The 25879-nt window shown below is 32.1% G+C and overlaps 1 protein-coding gene and 1 pseudogene across 1 annotated transcript; both read left to right on the top strand.

The window, feature by feature from the left end:
• The first annotated feature begins 14792 nt into the window (after nt 1-14792).
• On the top strand, nt 14793-17878 carry LOC112770763 (uncharacterized; annotated as a pseudogene).
• A 4518-nt stretch (nt 17879-22396) lies between these two features.
• LOC140181475 (uncharacterized) lies at nt 22397-23184 on the top strand. The gene is made up of 2 exons (XM_072225079.1): nt 22397-22529; nt 22574-23184. The coding sequence occupies exons 1-2, from the start codon at nt 22397-22399 to the stop codon at nt 23182-23184; spliced, it is 744 nt and encodes a 247-aa protein (XP_072081180.1).
• Nucleotides 23185-25879: the final 2695 nt, after the last annotated feature.

Here is a 25879-nt window from a genome sequence, read left to right as displayed (position 1 = left end):
TTTTTCTTTTACATATATTGTTTAATTACTTTACTTTCTTTTTCTTATTTTAAGGCTTTTTTGTTTTGTAGCCAAATTGTTTAGATAAGCTTAAGCATATCCGGAAATACAGCATTACAGCGTCATAATTTTTTTTAATTAAAAATTATTTTTTTTTATAATATTTTAGTGGGCTTGACATTGATCATTTGATTTGACTAAAGTCATAATACAACCTCTAAGTTCAACGGATAATTATATAAGGAAGTAGTTATAATAATGCTGATGATTATATATATAAAAATTATTTTACATCGAATAAAATGAAGCCCGTATTTTTATATTTTTAGAGTAATAATTTATGAACATAAGAATATAAGATCATTACATGAGAATAAAAAATATTATGTATATATTTAAAAATTAGTTATTAAATTAATTATAATTGTATATTTGTATATAAATATATTATTTAATTTATTTTTATATATATTTTATATTTAATACATATATATATATATATATATATATATATATTTTAATGATTGACATATAATATAATTGTCTAAAAATATATATTTAATTTAATCTAGAGAGATAAAAGATTGTAAAAAAAATGAAAAAAGAGATTAAAATAATAACCGATAAAAAGAGAAAAAGTGTTGAGGGAGTTTTATTTTTTGTGTTCAAATTAAATATTATAATTCTCATACGATGTGCGTCTATTTCTTACTACATACACAGTACATGCTTTGATGCTTATATATTACATTGTTTTAGGATTCAAAAATATTATTTATATATTAAAATTAATTATCAAAATTAATTAATTATTATTTATTTATATATAAATATATATTATTTAATTTATTTTTAATATATATTTAATATTAGTAATTAATTTTAATAATTGATTTTAATATATATTTTATTAGATTGGGATTCAAAATTTTATATTTGTGGAAAAACTGAGGATCAAATTTATTTTCTTTTGCTTTTTTTTTTGTTATCTCAAAATTATTTTTGGCTCGGTCTATAAATAATTCTACCTAAACTATATATAATAAGCACACAGCGTGATGGGCTATAAATAATAATGACAATATATGTGAGTTGCGGAAGAAAAAGGCCAAAACATAAACAAATTAAAGGAATGGGGTGGGGTTGGAATTGGCCAATTCATATGGACCACCCATTCAATTAAATATTCGAGTTAAAACATTCATCAAATAATAATAAAAATAATGTAATAATATATAAGTATTTTTATAATGATACCAAATGATAATGGACAAATTGGCTTCGTCCACTATGGTTGGCCTTAGCCACAGTTTTTGGTTGGAAAGACAGAGAACCTTCTAAGATAATAGTGTGTGAAAGATACAACTAATTTAAGTTAGTCGAGTAATCAACTCACTCATTCATTTAAATAAATATTAAAATTTAAATTCTGCTTTATCTATATATATATATATATATATATATATATATATATATAATAATTTATTGGTCAATAGTAGACTTTTAAATAAAATTTAGATTTATAACAGATTAATTTTTGACTGATAGAATGATATTACAGAAAAAAAAGATAAGCCTTTAAACTAAGGTGGAAACTCATATGCAGTCGACTTCACGTGAAGTTGATACTTGAGAGTCGTTAGATGATTTGATTGATTTGACTAAATTTTTATCTAATAACTCTCAGATATCAACTTCACGCGAAATTCAGTTCACCTTAAATTTCACCTTAAACTAAACTTATTTTGAGTCTGTACTTAGCAATTGCAAATTAATTAAACTAAAAAGAAAAAGTTTGAATTCAGCATTCACCAACAAAATCATTGCTTCAAAGGGCCAACTGAATCAGTTACCAACACGTTTGGTTGTGGTTGGTATATAATGCATAGTATTTTTATTTCTTCCACATATACAATTGGTGAATGGTGTGCCCCTTAGTTGGAAATATTTCATGTCTTAAACCTAAGTATCTAACGTATATATATATATGATGGTTGCCCATAACAAATAAATAATATAAACAATCAAACAAATTAGCATTTTTTTTTTCTTTTGAAACAAGTTTGGATGAATTTGATACCTATAATTCACTAAGATTAGTGTATGAAAGTTCTGTGTTTAATTAACTAGTCTTGCAAAATATTTTCATATTTTCTATCGAATGAATCTTACGAGCAACAAAATTTAATTATTATGTATTTATGTATAAGCAAGTATATGTATTATTTAATTTATTTTTAATATATATAATATTTTAGCATATATTTTATATAAATAATTAATTTGATGACTGTTTTTTTATATACATATTTAGTATAATTGAATAAGAAAAATATGAATTCGCGTCTTTAAATTATATATATTCAAATTAATATGTTGGATATTTGATAACCACTTAAGATTAGAACTAACAACATTTTTTACTAAATTAACATTTAGTTAAAAATGTCAAATGAAAATAAATATTGGTCGTTACAACTTTTGTTTAAATTAGAATAAATGGCTATTTGTATTCATAAAAGATGAAAACACTGACATATGTATCCACACTAGATCGAAACTAAACTTGTACCCATGCAAGACGTCTTTCGTGTGACAAAAGTACCCTACGTGGCATTCTGACCCTCCAAAGACAGGGTATTTTTGTCACACGGAGGACATCTTGCATGAATACAAGTTTAGTTTCAATCTAGTGTGAATACATATGTCAGCGTTTTCATCTTTTATGGGTACAAATGGTCATTTATTCTTTAAATTAATTATGGTTAATATTATCAGCGTCTCAATTTTTTATGATAAAAAATAATTATTTACTCTTTTTATATCAATGTCCATTTATTGATGTCAAAAATAACAAAATAAAATGAAAAATAAAATAAAATGGAGTAATATTTACTTTATATGGCAGGCTATATACCAAAAGACACCTTTGTATGTTGGCAATATATTTAAGTTAGAAACCAAACTAAAGCTACTATGAAATATATGTTTCACTAACTAAGAGTATGAGACGCATACAATTATACAAAAGAGAAGAAACTCGGTTCGGTTATTTGTCTCATCACAAAAACAAAATTGATCTAATAATCTAATTAAAATATGATAATGTTGATTTTGTTAAATGTTTAATTGACAACAAAAGTTTTTTTTTTTCTAATAAATTTAAAACTTAACATACAGAAAGGATAACATCATGTTACTGTGTGTGTGTTTTTTTTTAGGTAGATTTGCATTTCATGTTATTAGAAATACAACTGTTCAAGATTAGAGACAAAACAAAAATGGGGATCTCTCAAAATCACAAAAATATAATAGAAGAAGAAAAAATGCCTAATTATCCTAATTATCCTCTTAATTTTTAAATTTTTTTCATGTTTTCAAATAATATTTATGCCTATAAATTTTTATTCATTTAAGTATTAGGACAATAATTAAAAGGATAAATTAAAATTCTAATAGTTCATATTGTTACAAACCAACCCCTTCAGGTACGTTCTCACTTGCCTCTTACCACTCTCCATCTATAAACACTATTGATTTTACTACACAGCCTCCCACCATACCAAGTGAATTTTAACAACCATATCAAATAAACTTTTTTACTGTAATTAATTACAAAATAAAAGTAATACACATAGGAATCGGCCTGAAGTTATCAATTTCTTCCTAAATTCCTTGCATCTTGGTAAAATAGGAAGTAATTGAAAGATCATCTTATTTTGCACTATACAGTTTCTCATACAACTCTGAGACATGGTACAAATCTTCCTGGTAATAGCGTTTCTTTAAATCATTCCACAGATTTGAAGCCACACTTCTTCATATGACACTCTGAAAAATATCGTGTGAGAGAGATAAATGTAGTCAAGAGAGGACATAGGTGTTGCAACGGTCCCAAGCCGAATACATTGGATCGGTAACCTCCGGTCGAGGAAGAGAGCCATCAATGAAAGAAATTTTGTTCTTGGACTCGAGTACCAACGAAATCGAGTGGGACCAATTGGTGTAATTTTGAGAATTGAGGCGATGAGAAATTAAGGGATTACTAGGACTTTCAGCTGGGTGCAAAAAGTATGGACTGTTCTGATCGATAGGAGAATGCACGTTCCTGAATTCATGCGGTTCTGGAGTTGAGTGAGTTGAAGAAAAAGCTGCGAGAGGGTGTTGATATCGACATTGGAAGCTGCAGTGGAGCCGACGTCACTGTGAGTGGGATCCATTGAAGAGATTCGGTGCAAAGTAGGCCGTGATAGACGAAGTTACCGAAAAAGCTTAATCCAGAGCTTCTTCTCTAAAACTCGTTGATCGTGGTTGAGATTCAGTCACAAGAAAAAAAGGAGCATCGATGAAAAAATCGCAACTCTCATCAGAAGGAAAGAAAAAAGAAGAAAGCAATTTCAAGACAGGATTCCCTAACTCGCTGATCGAAACACTGTTATCGAAACCCTAGAAATTTGATGAACAGCTCTCATCAGTCTCTACTGTGTGAGTCTGTAAAAAATGTTGGATCTGGAGGTAGACGAAAAAGATTAGAACGTGGAAGATGTCCAGGGTCATCAGTTCCAGCGATGATACCATATGAAGATAGAAGCTGAAAAGGGTTGTCAAACTTGAATGATAGAGAAGAATGAAAAGAAAAGTAGAGTGAGAAGATTTTGAAATCTGTTTGGTAGAAAGAGAAAGTGATTTGAATAAAATGACAAGCTAACATAATTAGTTAATGAACCTTGCTTTATATACTAATTTTTACATGATAAATATCTTAGACTAATTGAATATACTAACTAGTAACTAACTATTAATTACAAATACTAACTAAATTAAGTATGCCAATCTATTAGAGCTAATACATTTAATCAACACTCCCAACCCCAATCCAGTATCACACTGCTTTCCACCACGTCATCGTCACTGTCACTTCCTAAAACAAACCTTTTCTCACATTACTGGAAAATATAATGCTAATTAATAGTTGACTGTAATTAATAAAAAAAATAAAACTAAAATTTATTTTAAATATTAAAGATAAAATTAAAACAAAAAATATACTTTATTTTTTTATTAATAATTCATAATTTTTAAAATATATTTTTTAACCATGGTCAAATAAAATTTACAAAAATTTATTTTTGTCATCTTTATATAAGTGACCTACCCAACATAAAAATGAAGCCCCACTAAACGTGTGAGTTAAAAAAATGAAAAGTATAATAAATAATGTTTGGTTCATACTTAATTACAAAATTAACTTAATCACATAATATTTTTAAATAACTTTAGTTAAAAATACTTTCATATTTTTTTTTTCAATTATGAAGAATATAAGAATATTAATAACTTGTTATTTATATGGTACCGTAATATAATTCTTATCATTCTAATTATAATACTCTCTAAATTATTTATAATATGTATCAAATATATATGTGTGTGGGAGCGACAAATGAGTGTCTCTACTTGACATTAAAGGCATAAATTTAAGATGCACATAGAATAAAAATGCTATATGTATATAAATAATTGTAATTAATTTTTTTGGTGTATTTAACATTTTTATATATAATCACCATTGCCAATGAGTAATAGCTCAAATGGCATAGACTCCCCATACTCAATTAAGAGGTTGCGGGTTTGAGTCTCCTATCTTTCTAAATTTTTGGCCAATGAGTAATAGCTCAAATAGCATAGTCTCCCCATACTCAATTAAAAGGTTGCGGGTTCGAGTCTCCTATCTTTGATAAAAAAAATCTTTGATAAAAAAAAAAAAAACATTCTGCCAGGAATACAAGAGGGAAGGGAATCTCATATGGTATCAGAATAAATTCTGTTGAAGAAGGAATCCACCATTGTAATGCTAGCAATTTTGGTCTTCAGCTATTCATATAGCATCACTTTTAAACAATATGCATAACTGGAAGGATAAGAGAACCTTCATTCAAAATTGTTGTCATCATTGTTATTTTTTCTATGTCACACTTGAGACCTTATGGATTAATAGGGTTACCACTTCTCATCATTCTTGTCCATTTAACACTACAACATGTTGATTATAATTATAGGAAGCAACTAGCTCCAACACAATCAGTTCATATGATGACAAAGGTTAAGACTACAGTAATCAACTTACCAGCCCCATCTTACACCATGGGATGAAGTAAATAATATTAGTAATAATAATACCAAATAAACATATATAATTAGGAGGACGTGCTTCCAATCTCTCATGCATTATGGAGTGCCAATCTTTGAGGGGTTTGCTCCCATATATATATTTGCAATGCTATGTCACTATATATCTATGGCTATTTGTACATTATGTAGGATATGGATATTGAATAATTTTAAGCATCTACTTACATATGGATATTGAATAATTTTAAAGAACTACTTACATAAAGACGTTTAAAACGTCTTTTTTTAAAGATGGTTTCTAATAATTAAAATTTAATACACATAATCGATTAAACTGTGTTATTTTTGTCAAAATTAGATCAGATTAATTAATTTGACCGAAAAAATAGTGAATCAAATCTTGAATTGATTTAAATTAATATTATTTTTTATAGAAAATGATTACAATACCTCTATTATAAAAAATAACTAAAATACTCTTATTATATATATATATATTTTGATAATTCTAAATTCTAGTCCTTTTTTTTCTGCCGTCATAGAGTTAGAATTTAGAGTTTTTAAAATTTTATATATATATATATATATATATATATATATATATATAATAGGGATATTTTAGTCATTTTTTATAATAGGGATATTATAGTTATTTTTTATTAAAAAAATATTAATTTATATCGGTTCAAAATTTAATTTATTAATTTTTCGGTTAAACTAATTTGTTCGGTATAATTTTAATAAAAATAACACAATTGAATCAGTTATATGTGCTAAATTTTAATTATTAAAAAACATTTTAAAAAAAAATGTTTTTGATATCTTTATCTAAGTGGCTCCCATAATTTTATGGCTCTATTTCTCCATGAATGATAGTTTTGAGTTTTTTATATTCAAAAATCATATGATAATTCTACACAAATTAGTTATTAATGTGATGCAGAATAAACATTCCAAAATATTTAATTATAAATAAAAAAAGTTTCAAATAGAAATGTGATATAGATTTTTTTTGTCCGAAGCACAGTTAAATACAAAAGAATCATCACTTCTCTCTTACATAAATGTTTATGACTTTTAAGAAGTGACTATGCATGGTAACCCTAATTTGATGCAAAGAGTTTGGTACTTTGGTTAACTAAACCGATTAGATTGGTTTCCCTATTACTCTAACTTGGGGGAGTTTAAGTTGTTTAATTTAATTATTATATTCCAAATTCAATTTTTAGAATAACAATATGTGCATTAAATTTTGTAGTCAATCTCATATACATCAAAAAACAAACTTCAATAAAGTCAGACATTAATCGTTTTCTCCCCTGCAAGGCTACAACTCGTGAGGAAATAATAATAATAATAGAGTAAAGTATTGTTTTTTCCCACAATGTTTGGGGTAAATTTTAAAATTGTTCCTAAAGTTTAAATCGTCCTATTTAAGTAAGTCCCTAACGTTTTAAAATTGACTCAATGTTGTCGGCAGCTAGGAATCTGCTAATAAAATTGACGGCGGGATAAAATTGAGACGATTTTGAAATGTTAGGGACTTAAATAGGACGATAACCAAAAACGATATATAGAAATAAATTTTAATTTTATCCTTTAATAATATCAATTTTTTACGGTACATAGTTATTCAATTATTTTTTAATCACATCTAAATAAACCACACTTAATCACATTACTTTTAATCTAAATAAATTTATTTTTTTATAATTTTACTCTTAAAAATTTTTACTTATCTTGAAATGTTTGTAGAATAAGTGAATAACTAGTACATAAACTTGCGAAAAAAAGTATACATATACAATAAAGTAATGTGATTATAGTCATTCTACAAACATTCGATGATGAGTAAAAATCTTTAAGAAAAGAATTATAAAAAAATTAATTTATTTAGAATGAAAGTAATGTGATTAAGTATAATTTACTTATATGTGATTAAAAAAAATTGAATAACTATGTACCTTAAAAAATTGATATTATTAAGAGATAAAATTAAAATTTATTTCTATGTATCATTTTTTTTCCCAACATTTTCGTCCTATTTAAGTTCCTAACATTTCAAAATCATCTCAATTTTGTCATGCTGTCAATTCTGTTACAGATCCCTAACGGCAGGACAACATTGAGTCAATTTTGAAACATTAAAAACTTAAATATGACAATTTAAATATTAGGAACAGTTTTAAAACTTATCCCAAACGTTAGGACAAAAACAATACTTAACTCATAATAATAATAATAATAATAATAATAATAATAATAATAATAATAATATTAGAAAATTATTATTTTTCGACCAATATCATCTAATTTTTTATTAATTTTAAATTATAAATTATAAATTCTTAATTTTAAATTCTAAATTATAAATCTAAATTTTAAAATTAACTAATATTGACTAAATAAAAATTGGTTTTTATATGTCTAATAAAAGTTTTATTGTAATAACTAATTTAGATAAGTTTAGTGATTATCTTACTAATCTGCTTAAATAAATATCAATTGAATGGGTAATAAAATCAATTCAATTACATAAAAACAAACTTTTTCTCACAAAACAGTCGATTGTAAAAAAAAAACTAATCAATCGATATAAAAAAATCGATTAGTTTACGAGTAGTTTTATAAGAAGATTTTTTGCGAACCAATCGATTAGCTGAAAATAAAAATCGATTGTTTTTTAACAACGTAGAAGGAAAGGACTTCTGTTCACTAATCAATCAATTTTTTCATTGATTTTCTACATATTGCAATTTCTGTACTGCACATATATGCCAATTCATAAACAATGATTGTCAGTTCGTCACTACAACAAATTAATAATCATATTGGGAAAGATTCGTAAACGATTACAATTATAGAATTAGATAATTAAAAAATAAATTGACGATAGATTATATTATGAAATTAATAATTTTAAGATTGAGAAAAGATAAAACTAGAATTTTTAAATTAAAATAAAATTGATTTTAAAATTGATCTTCATAGAACTTCTTGATAAAATTCTAAATATAAAATATATCATAAAAAATAAAATAATAATTTATAAAATATAGAGTAAATTTTAAAATTAAATAATATATAAAAAATTAATTAATAAATAAAATTAAATATGAATTATTTAATAATTATTAAAAAACTAAAAAATATGTTTTCTTATAAAGATCATTAATAGTTCAGATGTTTTATGATCATGAAAATCGGAGCCTATTTTATGTCCGTAACAACAAAAAAATTTTAAGTAAAATTTTAACTTGTAACAGATTAATTTCTGGTGTACCGAATTAAAAAGTACGATAAAAAATAAAAAAATATTTACCGGCTTACTGTTGTGGGTTCTTTCTACTTTAACTCTTTAAGTCTTTAACACGTGCCCAAACTCCCGAGCGTTGAGGTTATCCAACTATTGCATTTATTTTATCTTACTTTAGACAAAAATAGTGCGGTCCTTTAATTCTAGTCAGCCGACGGATTGATTAATGAAATAATTAAATTTTAAAATTCAACCTTAAAACCCTAAACCCACTTTAATGGTGCTCAATTGTCAATTCAACTCAACTCTACGAAGCTTTGTTAGCTGCCCCCGCCTCAAAATTTTCATTCTCCCCTCTTCACACTTCAAAGCACCCTCACCCCGTTCTCCTCTCCCTCACGTCACAGGTTTCTCTTCTGTCCCTTACAATTTTTCTCTTCTTTCATTTTCTTTGTTGAATCTGCATTGACTTCTTTAATTTTCCATAACGGTCCATGTTTGATTATTTAGTCCCAGTTAATTGAACGTGTTAGCTATAGTAAGCTAATTTTATTTTTTAAATACTGATTCTTATTGAGTTCTCTGTTTTAGGTATCAGTTTCATTCATGCTCTTGTTAGCATTTTGACTCGCATCTATTTTTGTTGTTCCATGTGTATTGATTTCTGCAATTTTTGTTCACAATGATTAACGTTTAATCGTTTAATTTTCATCTACTGCATGTGTTACTTACTTATCCTGTTTTAGACAATATTCTTATAAAGTAATAAGCTAGTTTATTTATTTTCAAATTTGGTTCTTCTTTTGTTTCGTATATCCCCTTGTTTTTGTGATAATTTAGTATGCAAGTTGGACACCAATTGGGATAGTTATCTCTTGAATCCTTTTTAGTTTCTATTATTAGTGTAGCGATAGATTTTTTAACATGTTATAGGGCCAGGCTTAGTCTAAAGTTGTCGTAGCTTGTTTAATGCAAGGTATAGTTTGGTTCGTTTTCATCTTGTAATGAGAAATAGCATTCCCATTGCGGTTCCGTTGAGATTGAGACCAAACATTAGCAACACTCTACCACATCACAAGTTCCGGCCAACCTGCTTTCACAGCCATGAAGGTACGCACACCACAGCTTTAACGCTTTTAATAGCCTAGGGCACTTCATTCGTCGCATGTTCTTGTTCCTTCCCTCTTTCTCTGTAAGTTCTCTCTATCTGTTTCTATCTAAAACACTTTCTATTCATGTAATAATTCTTTGTTTGTGTTGTTTATAATGCCATTGCTTACGGCCCTTCTTCTTCCATACTAGGACATACCATTAGTTGCGTGCCCTACCCCGCTCCTCAAACAAAGCCCATGGCGCTTCATTTCGAGGTTCAACTCCCCATTCTATTTGAGTTCTCTTACGCCTTCACATTGCTGAAGTTTTGTTGTCTTATTTATGTGAAAATCAACGACATTCATTTGTTGCTATTGTTGTTGTTTTACCTTTGGATGACTGAGGCCGAAAGAATGATATGGGTATGCATAAAAGAGAATAAGTGATAACTTTAGATGATGGCTGAGAAGCACTGTGTGCACTTGTTGAACCATTCTTTGGTTATTTTTTTCCTGAAGTTTTATTATTATGTTTGCTTTCTCATATTCTTGGTCGGTTCAACCGTGCTCGTGCAGCTCAATTGACCCTCCCTCACTTTGTGTGTCAAACACCACTATCTATGCCAGTGGGTACTCAAGGTTAGAGTTTCCAATTTATCCTTTCTGATATGCAGCAAATGAAGTCCATGGAGGTGGTGGACACCATGACAATGAGGAAGATTAATATTATGTGCCTACAAGAAACAAAGTGGGTTGGTGCGAAGGCTAGGGAGTTGGATACTTCTGGTTTCAAACTTTGGTATACAGAAAAGGTGAATAATAGGAATGGGGTTGGAATAATTGTGGATAAGCAGTGGAAGAAGGACGTAGTGGATGTCAAGAGAGTAGAAGATCGGATTGTCTCTATCAAAATTGTGGTGGAGGGAGGTGCTTTCCATGTGATTAGCGCCTATGCACTGCAAGTGGGTTCGGACGAACAACACAAGATAAGGTTTTGGGAGAATCTAGAGAGTGGTTCAAGACATACCTTTGGGAGATAAGATTTTCTTAGGAGGAGATTTAAATGGCCATGTTGGGAGAGAAGTGACTGGATATGGGAGTATTCATGGGGGCCATGGTTTCGGGGTGATCAATGCCGAGGGTAAAACTATTTTGGACTTTTCTTCAACCTTTGATCTTCTCATCGCAAATACATGTTTTAAAAAGAGAGACAAACATCTTATAACCTATAAGAGTGGCATGACAAGCTCTCAAATCGACTTCTTGTTGAGGAGAGTCGACCGAAAATTTTGCATTAATTGTAAAATTATCCCGGGAGAAAGTTTGATAACACAACTTAGGGTGCTCATCATGGATTTTCGCGTTAAGCAAAAGTTGAGGAAAAGATATCATACGAAGAACCCAAGGACAAGGTGGTGACAGATGAAAGGTGAGGAACAAAGAAGCTTCCTAAGACGGGTAGGAGAAGAGACAAAGTGGGATGGGAATGGAAGCGCGGAAGAGATGTGGAGGGAGATGGCAAAAGTTATTAGATGAACAGCAAAAGAAAGCTTTGGTGAATCTAAAGGAATAGGGCCAAGAGACAAGGAGTCCTGGTGGTGGAATGCGAGTGTACAAGAAAAGATAAAGATAAAAAGGGAGTGCTTTAAACAGTGGTCTTTATGCCGCAACGCAGATAACTGAGAAAAATATAAGGCGACTAAGAAAGAGCAAAAGTGGCTGTAAGTGAAGCAAGAACAAGAGCATATGAGGGTCTCTACTAGTCTTTGGACATGAAAGAAGGAGAAAAAGGTATATATAGAATCGCAAAGAGTCGTGAAAGAAGAACGAGAGATTTGGATCAGGTTAAATGCATAAAGGACAATGATGGAGAGGTGTTGGCTCAAGAGGAGAAGATTAATGAAAGGTGGAAGAGCTACTTCTACGAGTTAGTCAATGAGGGACAGAAGACTCTTCCGAGCCTTGGTCGGTTATGCATATGGGAAGAAGATCAAAACTTTGACTACTATCGAAGGATTCGAGACTTCGAGGTAAAAGAGGCTCTAAAGCAGATGAAAAATGGTAGGGCAGTAGGACCTGATAATATCCCGATTGAGGTTTGGAAGGGTCTTGGAGAAAAAGGCATCAACTGGTTAACCAAGCTTTTTAATGAGATTTTAAGGTCAAAGAAGATGCCTGATGAGTAGAGAAAGAGCACCTTGGTACCTATCTACAAGAATAAGGGAGATATACAAAGTTGCAGAAACTATAGAGGGATCAAGCTTATGAGTCATACCATGAAGTTACGGAAAAGGGTGATAGAATGTAGGTTGAGAAAAGAGACACAAGTAACAGAGAACCAATTTGGATTTATGCTAGGCAGGTCTACCACTGAAGCGATATACCTATTAAGAAGGATGATGGAGAGGTATCATAGTAATAAAAGGGATCTACATATGGTGTTTATTGATTTGAAAAAAGCGTATGATAGAGTACTAATGAAGGTCTTATGGAAGGTTTTAGAAAAGAGGAGAGTAAGGATCGCATATATTCGTGCAATTAAAGACATGTATGATGGGGCCACAACTAGTGTAAAGAATCAAGGTGGTGTGACAGAGGAATTTTCTATTGGTATAGGATTACAACAGGAATCATCCTTAAGTCCATACCTTTTCACGTTAGTCTTGGAAGTACTTACAGAGCACATCCAAGAGCCTGTGCCATGGTGCATGCTTTTTGCCGATGATATCGTCCTTATGGGAGAGTCAAGGAAAGACCTAAATAAGAAGTTGAAATTATGGAGAGAAGCTCTAGAAGTGTATGGTCTGCGCATAAGCCGTAGCAAGACGGAATATATGGAATGTAAGTTCAGTTTAAGAAGGGAAAACCCTAATACAGAGGTGAAGATTGGAGAAAACATCCTACGAAAAGTTAAAAGTTTTAAGTATCTTGGGTGCATCATACAGGATAATAGAGAAATTGAACAGGATGTAAATCATAGGATCCAAACAGGTTGGTCAAAATGGCGGAGTGCATCTGGTTTTATCTGTGACAAAAAAGTGTCTTTAAAACTTAAAGGTAAATTCTATCGCACCGCTATAAGACCGGCTATGCTTTATGGTACGGAGTGTTGGGCGGCTAAAGAAGAGCACGAACATAAGCTGAGTGTGACAGAGATGAAGATGTTGAGATGGATGAGTGGTCATACGCGATTGGATAAAATAAGGTACGAAGATATAAGGGAGAGAGTTGGAGTAGCACCCATTGTGGAAAAGATGGTTGAATCGCGTCTCAGGTGGTTTGGACATGTGAAAAGAAGATTGATAGAACATCCAGTCAGGAGGGTGGATGAGATGAAAGATGAACAAGGGGTGAGAGGCAGAGGAAGACCTAAGAAGATCATCCATGAGGTGGTGAAACGAGATCTACATGTAAATGGTCTCTCTGTAGACATGATACATGACAGAGCACAATGGCGTCGTTTGATTCATGTAGCCGACCCCATTTAGTGGGACAAGGCTTTGTTGTTGTTGTTGTTGTTGTTGTTGTTTTTTCATTCTCATGCTCAAGCCATTTCATGCTATAAGATAACAAAGTTCACCTTCAAAGTTGTTGCCAAATTGTTTCATTTTTTTATAATACAATATTGCATTTGTATTGAGTTTGTTGTTTTTGGGGGAAAGTATGGACATCGGTTACTCATGTCCATAGAACATTCAATGTTGATATTTGCATTGATTGAGTTGATTTTCTCTTTCCTAGGCTTTTGACAGATTTCTAAGTGGTTATCTTGCACTATAGATGCCACAATTTTGCATTCCTAATTGGAGGGGTTAAATGAACAGGGACAATCAAAGGCTTGACAAATAACGAACTTGAGAGAATTGGTTGCCAAATAATTCTGGGAAACACATATCACTTGGCCCTTCGACCTACTTCCGAGCTTCTCGAAGAAGCTGGTGGTCTTCACAATTTTATGAACTGGCCACGGGCTATGCTTACAGACTCTTGTGGCTTTCAAATGGTTGTTGTTTGACTTAATGTATACTTTTTCCTTTTACTGTTGTAATTTCGAGCATTCTAGTAATTATATTATTATCATCGGGTTCCATCAAGTAATACTGTTGCATACTAATTTTGTCTGATAATTTTTCATGCCACAGCATTGTTTGTGGCTTGTGTTTTTTCTTATTATTGTGTCTCTGTCTTCAACCTTTGTACAAGTTTATCTGTATCAGAATAAAAAGTTATAGTATAATGTCACTTCAAAGTGAAGAATGATGTTGAAAGAAGCCTAAGGCTGTGTGGATAGGCACTTAGGCAGGACAAAAAAAATGACATTGGAGCTAAATTTGTTGTGTGAAGTGAATCTGCATTATCTTTTTGCTAATTGATAGCTATATTCAGGGATAATGTTGAAAAAAATCATTTATATTTTTTGTTAAAAATCTTACCAATCTACCTCACTAATGTTTTAGGTCTTATTGTTGCATCTTGCTGATATCACAGAAGAAGGTGTGACATTTCAGGTATATATTATTTTCAAGTTTCGTAGGCAAGTTTGTATCTAACCTTTTTTTCCATTTTAAGACAAGACAAAAAATTATAATAAGAAAAGGTTGCAATTGTAATCTACAATGAAATTCTGTTATTTGTAACTATAGAATTATTTTCTTGCTTCAGTCACCGGTGGATGGCAAGCCAATGCTTCTTACACCCGAAGAATCAATTCAGATACAAGTATGTAGATTAATTGTTTTTCCTCCATATGTTTCTTTCAATCAATACTTGATAGTTTATTTAAAATTTGAAAAACTTTTAGGATTCCAAGTTATAGTTATTCCCAATATAGTATTTCCAAATTGAGAAAGATGATCTTTTATTAGATATTCGATTAATGTTTATAATTTAAGCCTCATAGAAAATTGCAAGTGACAATGCATAACAGATTGTAGTACTGACTACAAAGTATAGCACTGAAAATTGATTCGTTGTTCTTATGTACGTTTTCTTGATGCCTTCAATAATTTCTGGTTTCTTGTACCTGCTTCTGGAGTTTTTGGTTGGAGCTTACGGCTAGCAAACTGTAACAATATATTTTAAGAAAATTGATTTTTCTTTCTTATGTTCGTCATAAATTGTACAGAATAGAATTGGAGCAGATATTATTATGGCTTTGGATGATGTCGTAAAGACCACCATTACTGGTCCAAGAATTGAGGAAGCTATGTATCGAACGCTTAGATGGATAGACAGATGCATAGCAGGTAATTATGTTATTGAAGTGTATCATTTAAGTCTTTGGTTGTTTTCAATGCTAAATATAATGGACATTCCTTCTGTTAACAGCGCACAAGAGACCTCACGATAAGAACTTGTTTGGTATTGTACAAGGTGGTTTAGATCCTGAGTTGAGGTAAATTTTAGCACAAACCATGATGTTCTTCCTATTATCAATGTGGATGTTGTGAAACAAGTAACTAACTATAAATTTATAATTTGCAATATGCTGTACTCAGGGACATCTGTGTCAAAGGTTTGGTAGACCGCAACTTGCCTGGGTAAGCGCAAGTTTATTTAGTCATATAGTCTATTTTGTGGTTTCAAGCTTATTGCCATTTATAATGTTATTTATTTATTTTGTGCTGTCTTTTAGAACTATACTAGACAGTATACAATACTAGCTGGTTTGAATGTCAGCTCCAGTTTCTTTTTGTTTAGGCACCACACAAAATGGGCTTGGTCACATTATTCATGAATCATTACTGTGTAATATCTTAAAGTTAAACTATAAATTGCGAGTTAAACTAACTCGAGACAATTTAATGTGTTATTCCTGATTCAATTTAACAAAAGAAAAGAAAAACTAGGATTGTTGATCTGGTATCTAGTACTTATCAAAAGAGTGAAGAAAAATAGTATAGCATTCCAAAAATATGCATGAATAGATAAAGGTCTTCTTTCATTGACATACTACAGTTATAAGTAACCTTGTGAAATAAAGGAGGACATGTGGAATCAATAGTTTCGTAATGCTGCTAAGGAGCTTAATATAATTTTCTTTTGTCACAGCTATGCTATTGGTGGTCTTGCAGGAGGCAAAGATAAAGATTCGTTTTGGCGAGTTGTTGCTCAGTGCACTACTGCTTTGCCAGAGGATAAACCATGATACGTTATCGTCAGAATAACTTTCATTATAGTAGCCATTACTTTGATATACATTTCAAATTAAATCAATTTCATACCATTTGCTTGTACTTATTCCAGGGAGTTGGTTATCCACTTGATATTGTTGTTTATAGTGCTTTGGGTGCAGAGATATATGATTGTGTCTACCCTACCCGTACAGCACGTTTTGGGACTGCCCTTATTCCTGAGGTGATCTTTTTCCATTTTATGCACAATTTTATGCTATGTTACAATTAAAATTTTTGGGAACAAAACTTCATGGAATAAAAATTAAAGGAGGAAAATATTATCTCCTTAAAATTACAAGTTGTTTGGTATACAGAGAAAATAAAAATTCTCAAGAGCTCAAATATGCAATTCACTAAACGGGGACAAACATTTACCCTAGTCAAATATAAAGTAAAATTTATCCGTAGAATTAGTGAATTTTACTCTGAAATTTTTCCTTTCTTCCTTTAAAATTTAGCACCACAAAATGTAGCCCCTCTTTTCCGTCTAGCTGAACATAACCTTATAATTTTTTCCTGCCATCATAGTCCACTTGTTGATGCATCCGCATGATTTTAAACTTAATTCTTTGCGGTATGTTTGTAGGGAGTACTAAAACTAAAACACAGAGCCATGGCTGATGATACTCAACCAATTGATCCTACCTGCCCTTGTATGGTATGCTTCTGAGAGGGTACTTCTTTATTTGATGAATTATTTGACGAAATTGGCATATTTTTATATATTTTTTTTATTTTTTCCTCATAGGTTTGCAAGAACTACACCAGGGCCTACATCCATTGCCTTGTCACTAAAGACGCCATGGGGTCTCAGCTTCTATCATATCATAATTTATATTACATGATGCGGGTAGAAAACTCTACATTATATAAAATTTTGCTTATAAATTAATAATCAGTATATGTATATACATGTTCAACTAAAGTCCTTGTATTTTTAAATTTGCAGCTTAGCAGGAATTTACACACATCAATAGTTGAGGGAAGGTTCCCAAAGTATGCTTATATTTAATTACGTGTTCCTATCATTGGATTTCTCTTCTATTATTAATTATAGCTTTTTCCCCTTGAGAAGTTCAAAGCCTCCCTATATGCCACTAACCCTTTTATTTTTATTTTTTTATAGGTTTGTATGTGACTTTTTACAAACAATGGTATTTAATACTTCATTTCATTATTGTTCTCAATTTCATCTGCATTCATGTTAATGTTTGTATGTTTGAAATTTAAATATTTATCTTTGAATTGAAAGATATTTTTACCAACATCATCTTTTTCAAACTATCAAAAATATTTGTTGACTGTTATTAAATCTTCTCACACCTTTCTACTGCAGTTCCCTAAAGGTGATGTTCTTGAATGGGTCTGCAATGCTATAGAGGTGGCCGGAATCGACATTTCTTCCTGCTGTGCTCCATTTCCATCATGCCAAGAAAAGTATTCCAGCAATGAAATCGAAACTATTGACATACACATGGAGTTAAGGCTTACACACACAAGTTGTAGACCAACACGAAATTTAGAAATTTAGCCGAGCATGGAAGGCATGCACAAATTAGTTTACACAATGATTTTTTTGCAGGTTAATGCTTACTTTGGTTCTTCTATGTACACGCGTGAATCATTTTACTTGACTTGTTAAAATCAATGAGAACTAAAATGACTGACGCGTGTACTTATGGAGATCAAAGTGAGCATTAACCTGCTTACTTTTGGTAGCATAAATTTTGTCTCCTGCATATGCTGCTTTGAGTAAAATTTATTTAAAGGTTTACAGCAAATCTTTTGTTCTTTCCAATTCTTATTGTCAACACAAGTGGAGATTAGGGTTGTGTTCATGAAAGGAAAAAGAAATGGCGTAACATTATTTAAGTCTTGCTGTTTATGTCATGTGATTTTATATCTTTTAATTCGAACTTAAATGAGCCTTCTTTAAGCAATTTTTTTTCCTTTCAAGTGTCAAAGCTAATGGCTGTCCTATCATGGAAATACTTGTAATTTTTTACGTATATTTAATGTCTTATAGAAGCTTTTCTTGAAGTCTTGTAAATAAAAAAAAATAGTCGGGAATATTTCTAAAGCTCGCCGAAAATGTTTTAGAAGTATAAGAATCTAAAATTCATAACTTTAATTTTTTTTGGTCTTGAAATTCATACTTGCAATTGCAACAATATCTATATTCAAAATAGACATTTATGTACGACTATATGAACTGAATGTTTTGTTTAACATTTTATGGACACCGAAAGGCGAGAGTCTAAAAATTGAACACATCCTTCAGATTAAACATAAATAAAGAGTAATTGTTCCGTTAATTTTTTGAAAATTTTATGGTATTTTCTCTTTATCATCCATATCAAATAAGGTCAGTAGTTGTATACTGAGTAAAAACTAGTATTTATTTAAATAATTGCATTATTTTAAACATTGAAATTTTACCTGTCGTTAATTGTCTATTACTAATTTTACAACTAAAATTAGTATTTTTATCCATAATACTATTATGGGAATATAAATCTTTTAAAATTACGTTGATCCTGATATTATAGATTATGACATAAAAAATTTATAGCATTAAATTATATTTACAAAATGGTCGTAAAGGACAAAAGTTTCCGTCGGTTAAGATCAGAGTCTCTGTAAATAAATTCTTTCACATGAAAATAATAACTAAAAAGTTTATTATTTAATTTTTTTTATTTATGAAAACTCTAATCTTCTTAGTCGATGATGACTTTTATTCCTTGCGTTTTTTTTATAAAAATAGTTTGATTTTATTAAATTTTTTGTAATATAATCTATAATATTAGGATAAAGTCGACGTAATTTTAAAAAGATAATATTTTTGTAATGTTATTATGGGTAAAATACTAGTTATATTTTATAAGTTATTCTGTTTATTGATCAACCAATAACACTAGTCAGTAGTGATACATTGATGTGGCTTGTGTTATGACATGTAGACGTAGTATTGACTGATGGTATGTCATGTACTAATGTACTTAATCAATGATATGTGGCATGTTTAGATTTTATATTTATAGAAAATTGACTGTTTTATTAAAAGAAATAATTTTTTAAAAAATTTAATTAATTCTGGTTATTTTATATTTATGAAATATTTTTGTATGCTTTGGACCAAATTACTTGGGGCCTAATAATTTGGCTCGAGGCATAGTTAATATCTTTGCCGGCGGCAAGTGCGTAATGTTTAGTGGGATCATATTGGAATTTTATTCCCTTCTATGACTTGAATTGTCAATTCAGCCACATCATGTTTATTCGTACTAGATTCCGAGGAATTAGGATGCATTTTTTCCCTCTAATAAAAGTAATTTTGAAATTTTGAACTAAGGAATGATCGAGTAAGTGACACATATGTTTCGGCCTTTTAGGTGAATTTTAGTTCGAAAAGGACTAGGGCCTCTCAAAATGGGTTAAATTTATTGCATTAGTCTGTTTATTTGTTTAAACAGATAGATTTTTGTTATTAAAATTAAATTTATTTAATTATAGGTTAAATAAAATGGGTTCAATTAATTCAAAAAAATAATAGATTAAACAGACTAGTCCAATAATTCATTTAGACACCTATTATTCCATCATCAAAAATGTTGGAAACAACTCTCCACTAGCATTTATTTAATAGTATATTTTTTGTCTCTAAAACTTATTAAAAATTTTAAAAATACATCTAAATTTTAATTTGTTTTAATTTTATCTTTAATGTTTTCGATTTGCATTAATTTTATCTCTATCTTCAAATTCTTTTGATCAAAATATAGTCAACATGTTTTTCTAATTTTATCCTTTTAGAACTATTCACCATCATCATCATTTCCAAAATATGTTCTTTTCTCTTTTCAAACTATTCAAATCCTTGGCATAGTGACGGCGTGTTCAGAGTCATTGGACAGTTGGGCGGATGGTTCTCAATGCAGTAGTAAACGCCTATGCACGCCAAGCAAGAGGTGTGTGTAGGGACCAGCGGTGCTGTTGAAGAGCAATGTGCAGGGATCGATGGCAACATGGAACTCCTGGCAGTGCAGTGACATGGTGAAACCTTGAGGTAGAAGAAGAAGAACGCTACTAAATATCGAAGAAGAGAGTCTTCAACCTAGGTTTTGGTTGGAGAAGGAGGTGTAGAGAGGTAGAGGAAGAAAACGGCGCTGCAGCACAAGGGCAAAATCATAGCAACGACGGTGATGGTTACCAAGCTTTCAGTCATCAAAGGCGATCAAAGTCTTGCATCCAAGGACGGCAGATGTATTTGAGGTAGCATCTGGGAGAGAATCTCAGCGACGGCGTTGTGTCGTCATTGACAAACCTTGTCCCACCACCGATTGATGACAGCAAAGACCAACGACTGAGGCGATAAGGAATATGCCGGAAGCGAGGGAGCGCGAGGAGTGACCTTCGTATCACAGCAACGATGGCCATGGAGAAAGGAAGGAGATAAGTCATCTTGCAGCATCTTGCGGGTCGGGTTGGAGTTGGAAATTTTGTCGGTTCAGGATCCACAACACCGGGGTATGGTCGGAGACAAAGAGCTTCGACGATTTCGGCATGCCACCGGTTCCCACAAGGTGGTGTGGACAATGCGAGTCCACTCTAGATTTCGATCCTTTCCTCTGTAATAAAAAGCTCATCGGAGCCAGAATTTTCTCCAAGGGATACTTATTGTCCTCCGACAGTAGTTACATGGTTAGGGAGAAGGACCAAGTGTCAACACACGACCGTGACGGACATGGAGGGTTTGAGGAGGGATGTTTTGAAAAGAGAGAATAATATATTTTAGAAACAGTCCCACTATGTAACCAAGAGGGATTTTGCCAACTCCTGCCAACTTTTATTGGGCTGGACTCCAGAGCCCATTTTCAAAAAGAAAAAACACATCTCCAATCATCCATGGTAAACTTAATTCACCCCTAATTACCACTAATAAACATAACTAACCCTATCTTTTACTGTTCGCTAGTGTTTTTGTCGGCGAGCAATCACTGGTCTTCGGAAGTGTATTTGTGTGCCGTCATTGCTGTACAAGACACCTCCTGTACAAGACACATGCATAAGAAGACACCTCCTGTACAAGATACATTCGCAAAAACACCTCTATTTAAAAGACACATCCACAAAAGACACCTCCATTAAAAGACACATCTATTAGAAGACACATGTATAAAGAGACATTTCTTAAAGACACATGCATAAAAAGGTACCTCCATGTATGTATAAAAAGACACCTCCATGTTATTTTCATGTATGCTATCTTTTTCACCGGTTAACACCCTCAACTTGATGAATCTCTTTAATCATTATACTTCCTTATGTTTGAAATCTACCACTTTTAGTTAAAAATTCAAAGGGATTGTATTAGACCATTTCGCCAGTACTCCTAAGAGTTCTCCACAGATAAACAAGCCCAAATAAGATGATCAACAACTCTATATTTTTCTTTTATTATATCACATGTTTATTTTGCCTTCTTTTATTATTCTGGAATGTGTGAGTCAACTTTTATTCTTTATTCTGTTAGCATCTTATTAGAATATTCTACAAATTAGAAAGATTTGCTAGATATGATTGTATTTATGATGAGCTTGTAAAAGCTGTATATATTACAGCAGCATACAATAGAATAAATTAAGAGAAAAACATTATACAAATTTTACCCTTCTCTTCTTCTTACTGTCCATAATTCAGTATGGTATCAGAGCTTTAAAGCTCTGCTATATCCATCAATGGTAAAGACCACAAATTTAAACGGAACACATTCTTCTCCTTTTCCTTCTTCTTCCTCTGTCATACAAACAATGAGTGATAATGATTCATACCCCTCTCAAAATCCTGCTAGCCCCTTCTATACACACCCAAGTGAGAACCCAACATTTCAATTCTTGTTTCCCCTGTACTTACAGGAAACAACTACCATTCTTGGTGTCGTTCCTTTTCTATAGCCATAATTTCCAAAAACAAATATGGCTTCTTGACAGGCTCAATCCCTTCTACTTCACTTGATGACCCAGTTTATCCCGCCTGGGAAAGGTGCAATAATTTAGTCCTTTTCTGGCTATTTCATTCCCTTTCACCTTCCATTACCCAAAGTATTATTTATCTGTCTACTGCTTCTTCTGTTTGGGAAGATCTTCGAGATCGCTTCTCACAGTCAGATCTATTGCACATTGCTGAATTGCAGGAGGAAATTTATGCACTCAAACAAGGTTCACTCTCTGTCACTGACTTTTTCACTGCCCTAAAGACTCTATGGGAAGAGATAGAAAATTCACACCCTCTCCCTCTCTGTACATGCCCTGCAAAGACTTACCGTAATCAAGACTTCATCATCCGATTCTTGAAGGGACTTGATGAATGTTTTTCAGTGGTAAGATCCCAATTGTTTCTCCTTGATCCTCTACCTCCAGTCAATCAAGTTTTTGCCATGATAATTCAGCAGGAAAGACAATTACAAGCAGCTACTGGCATTCTAGATGAACAACGAACTATTGCTGCCGTCATTGAAGGTCAATGAACAGGACACGGTCGCGGACGCGGCTCTGGTTTCTCCAGCAAAGGACGCGGCGAGAATTCCTCCAGGCAGTGTACTCATTCTGACAGAACAGGGCACACGGTGGACGTGTGCTATGGAAAGCACGGGTATCCAATTGGACACCCGCGATACCCTGGACGACCGCGTGCTGGTGATCATGCTGCTCCCTCCATCAACAGCGCCGCTTCCTCCATTGCTAACCCTACTCTGTTCTCCAGCGGCACCGCACCGTCATCCTCTTCATACAGCCTGGTTCAAGAAAAACAAGCTATTAGGGCACCAACTGAACCAGTTCTTGGACTGACCCAAGCCTAGCATGCAGCCTTAATGAGCTTTCTGAAAAGGGCCAAGGTCCACAGTTCAGTTTCTAAGGATGATATTAAGCCCTTCAGTTCCTCTTCCTCTCAATATCAAATTGGGCTTCTCTCCAGTCTAAATTTGGGTAGCCATATTTTATGTTCTTCCCATACTTTTTCAATTTTAAATTCTGCATCACACTCTATTTTTAATGGTGCATGGATATTAGATTCAGGTGCCACTGATCATATTGCTTCCAATTTTTCTTATTTTATTTCATACATAAAAATTAAGCTAATAGTTGTCCATATGCCCAATGGTTCCAAAGCTATGGCATCTTTTAAGGGTATAGTTCAATTTTCATCCTCTTTAATTCTTTCTGACGTACTTTATTTGCCTCAATTTCATTTTAATCTAATTTCCATCTCTAAACTTACTTCTAAACTTCCTTATGATGTCACTTTTTCACAATTTTCATGTATTGTGCAGGAACCGAACAGCTTGAGGATGATTGGTTTGGGTAGTTTAAAAGAATGATTATATATTCTTGAGCAAGCTTTCCACAACATAAGTTCATCACCTTCCTCCATCAATTCTACATATATTACACCCATCACATCTTTAAACTTATGGCATTTTAGATTAGGTCATCTTTCTGGACAACGGCTTAATGCCTTGCATAAACAATATCCCTTTATTTCTTTGCATCATGATGAACCTTGTGATGTATGCCATTTTTCTAAGCAACGAAAACTTCCTTTTTCTCTTAGTAATAATAAAGCGAGCATGAAATTTGAATTATTACATATGGATATATGGGACCTTTTCGTCAAAATTCAATTCATAATCACAAATATTTTTTAACCATAGTTGACGATTTTAGCCGCTTTACTTGGATCATCTTGTTAAAATAAAAAAGTGAGGTATCTCAACATATCAAAAATTTTATTGCTTTGGTTGAAAAACAGTTTAACTCTAAGATTAAATTTATTCGATCAGATAATGGTCCAGAATTTCTTTTGACATCCTTTTATTCATCAAAAGGCATTATTCATCAACGAAGTTGCGTTGAAACTCCCCAACAAAATGGGAGAGTCCAACGTAAGCATCAACAAATTTTGAATGTTGCTCGTGCTCTCATGTTTCAATCAAATTTGTCTATCATTTTTGGTCTTATGCTATTAACCATGCAGTTTATTTGATAAATAGAGTTCCATCTGCCATTCTTAATTTTAAAATCCCTTTTAAAACTCTATTTAATAAACAATCCGATTACAATGAACTCAAAGTTTTCAGTTGTTTATGCTTTGTTTCAACTATTTTGAGTCATCGTTCTAAATTTGATTCAAGAGTACAAAAGGGTATTTTTCTTGGTTATCAAAATGGTTTTAAAGGATATATTGTTTATCTTTTTGAACATAAGAAAATTCTAATTTCCAGAAATGTGATCTTTTATGAGCTTGTTTTTTCCTTAGCCAAAATCAATCAACAGCCCACACAAAATGATCCCATTCTTATCCCACATCAAAATAATCCAAGCCCAAATAACATCAATAAATCAAAAACACCCTCCATTCCTATTGGACCCATTCTTTTACCCAATGATCCATCCCATACTTCAAGCCCACCTCACAACAATAATTCCCAACCCCCCTCTTCTGCTAGCACCGAATCCCTCTCTCTCCTAATTCCCCTTCGTCTTCTTCCTCCCAATTCCCTTTACCTTGTTCCCCCAACTCTTCTTCCAATGTTACTTCTCCCCCATCCTCTCCTCAATCACATACAGCCCCTCACTCCATTGAGCCAATTGAACCTGGACCAATCACTGTCCCTCCCTCTACCCGATATAGCCACCGTCATATCCGGCCTCCCGCTCGTCTCTCTGATTATGTCTGTAATACTTCTTTTAATCCCCAAATTTATTCATCCTCACGCTCAAAGTATCCTCTATCTTCAGTTTTCTGTTTTGCCTCTTTTTCTATCTCACATACCAAGTTTCTCTCATCCTTATACTCTGACTGTGAACCAAAGATTTTTTAAGATGCTATCAAGGTTCCTCACTGGCAGCATGCCATGATAGAGGAAATTGCTGCACTTGAGCTGAACAAGACCTGGGTTCTGGTTGAGTGTCCTCCCACCGTAAAACCCATTGGATGTAAGTGGGTTTTCAAGATCAAACGCCAGCCTGATGGTAGTATTGACAACAACAAGGCTCACTTGGTAGCCAAGGGTTTTACACAGACAGAAGGAGTAGATTTTCTTGAAACATTCTCAACGGTAGTAAAACCTGCAACTATCAGAATCGTTCTTGCTTTGGCTTCGATTAAGGGTTGGCCAATCCAGCAGCTTGATGTTAACAACGCTTTCTTTCATGGCTGTT

This window comes from Arachis hypogaea, chromosome 18 (genome assembly GCF_003086295.3).
Source record: "Arachis hypogaea cultivar Tifrunner chromosome 18, arahy.Tifrunner.gnm2.J5K5, whole genome shotgun sequence".
Classification (NCBI taxonomy): domain Eukaryota; kingdom Viridiplantae; phylum Streptophyta; class Magnoliopsida; order Fabales; family Fabaceae; genus Arachis; species Arachis hypogaea.
The sequence above is the reverse complement of the archived record's forward strand: the minus strand, read 5'-3'. Positions and strand labels throughout refer to the sequence as shown.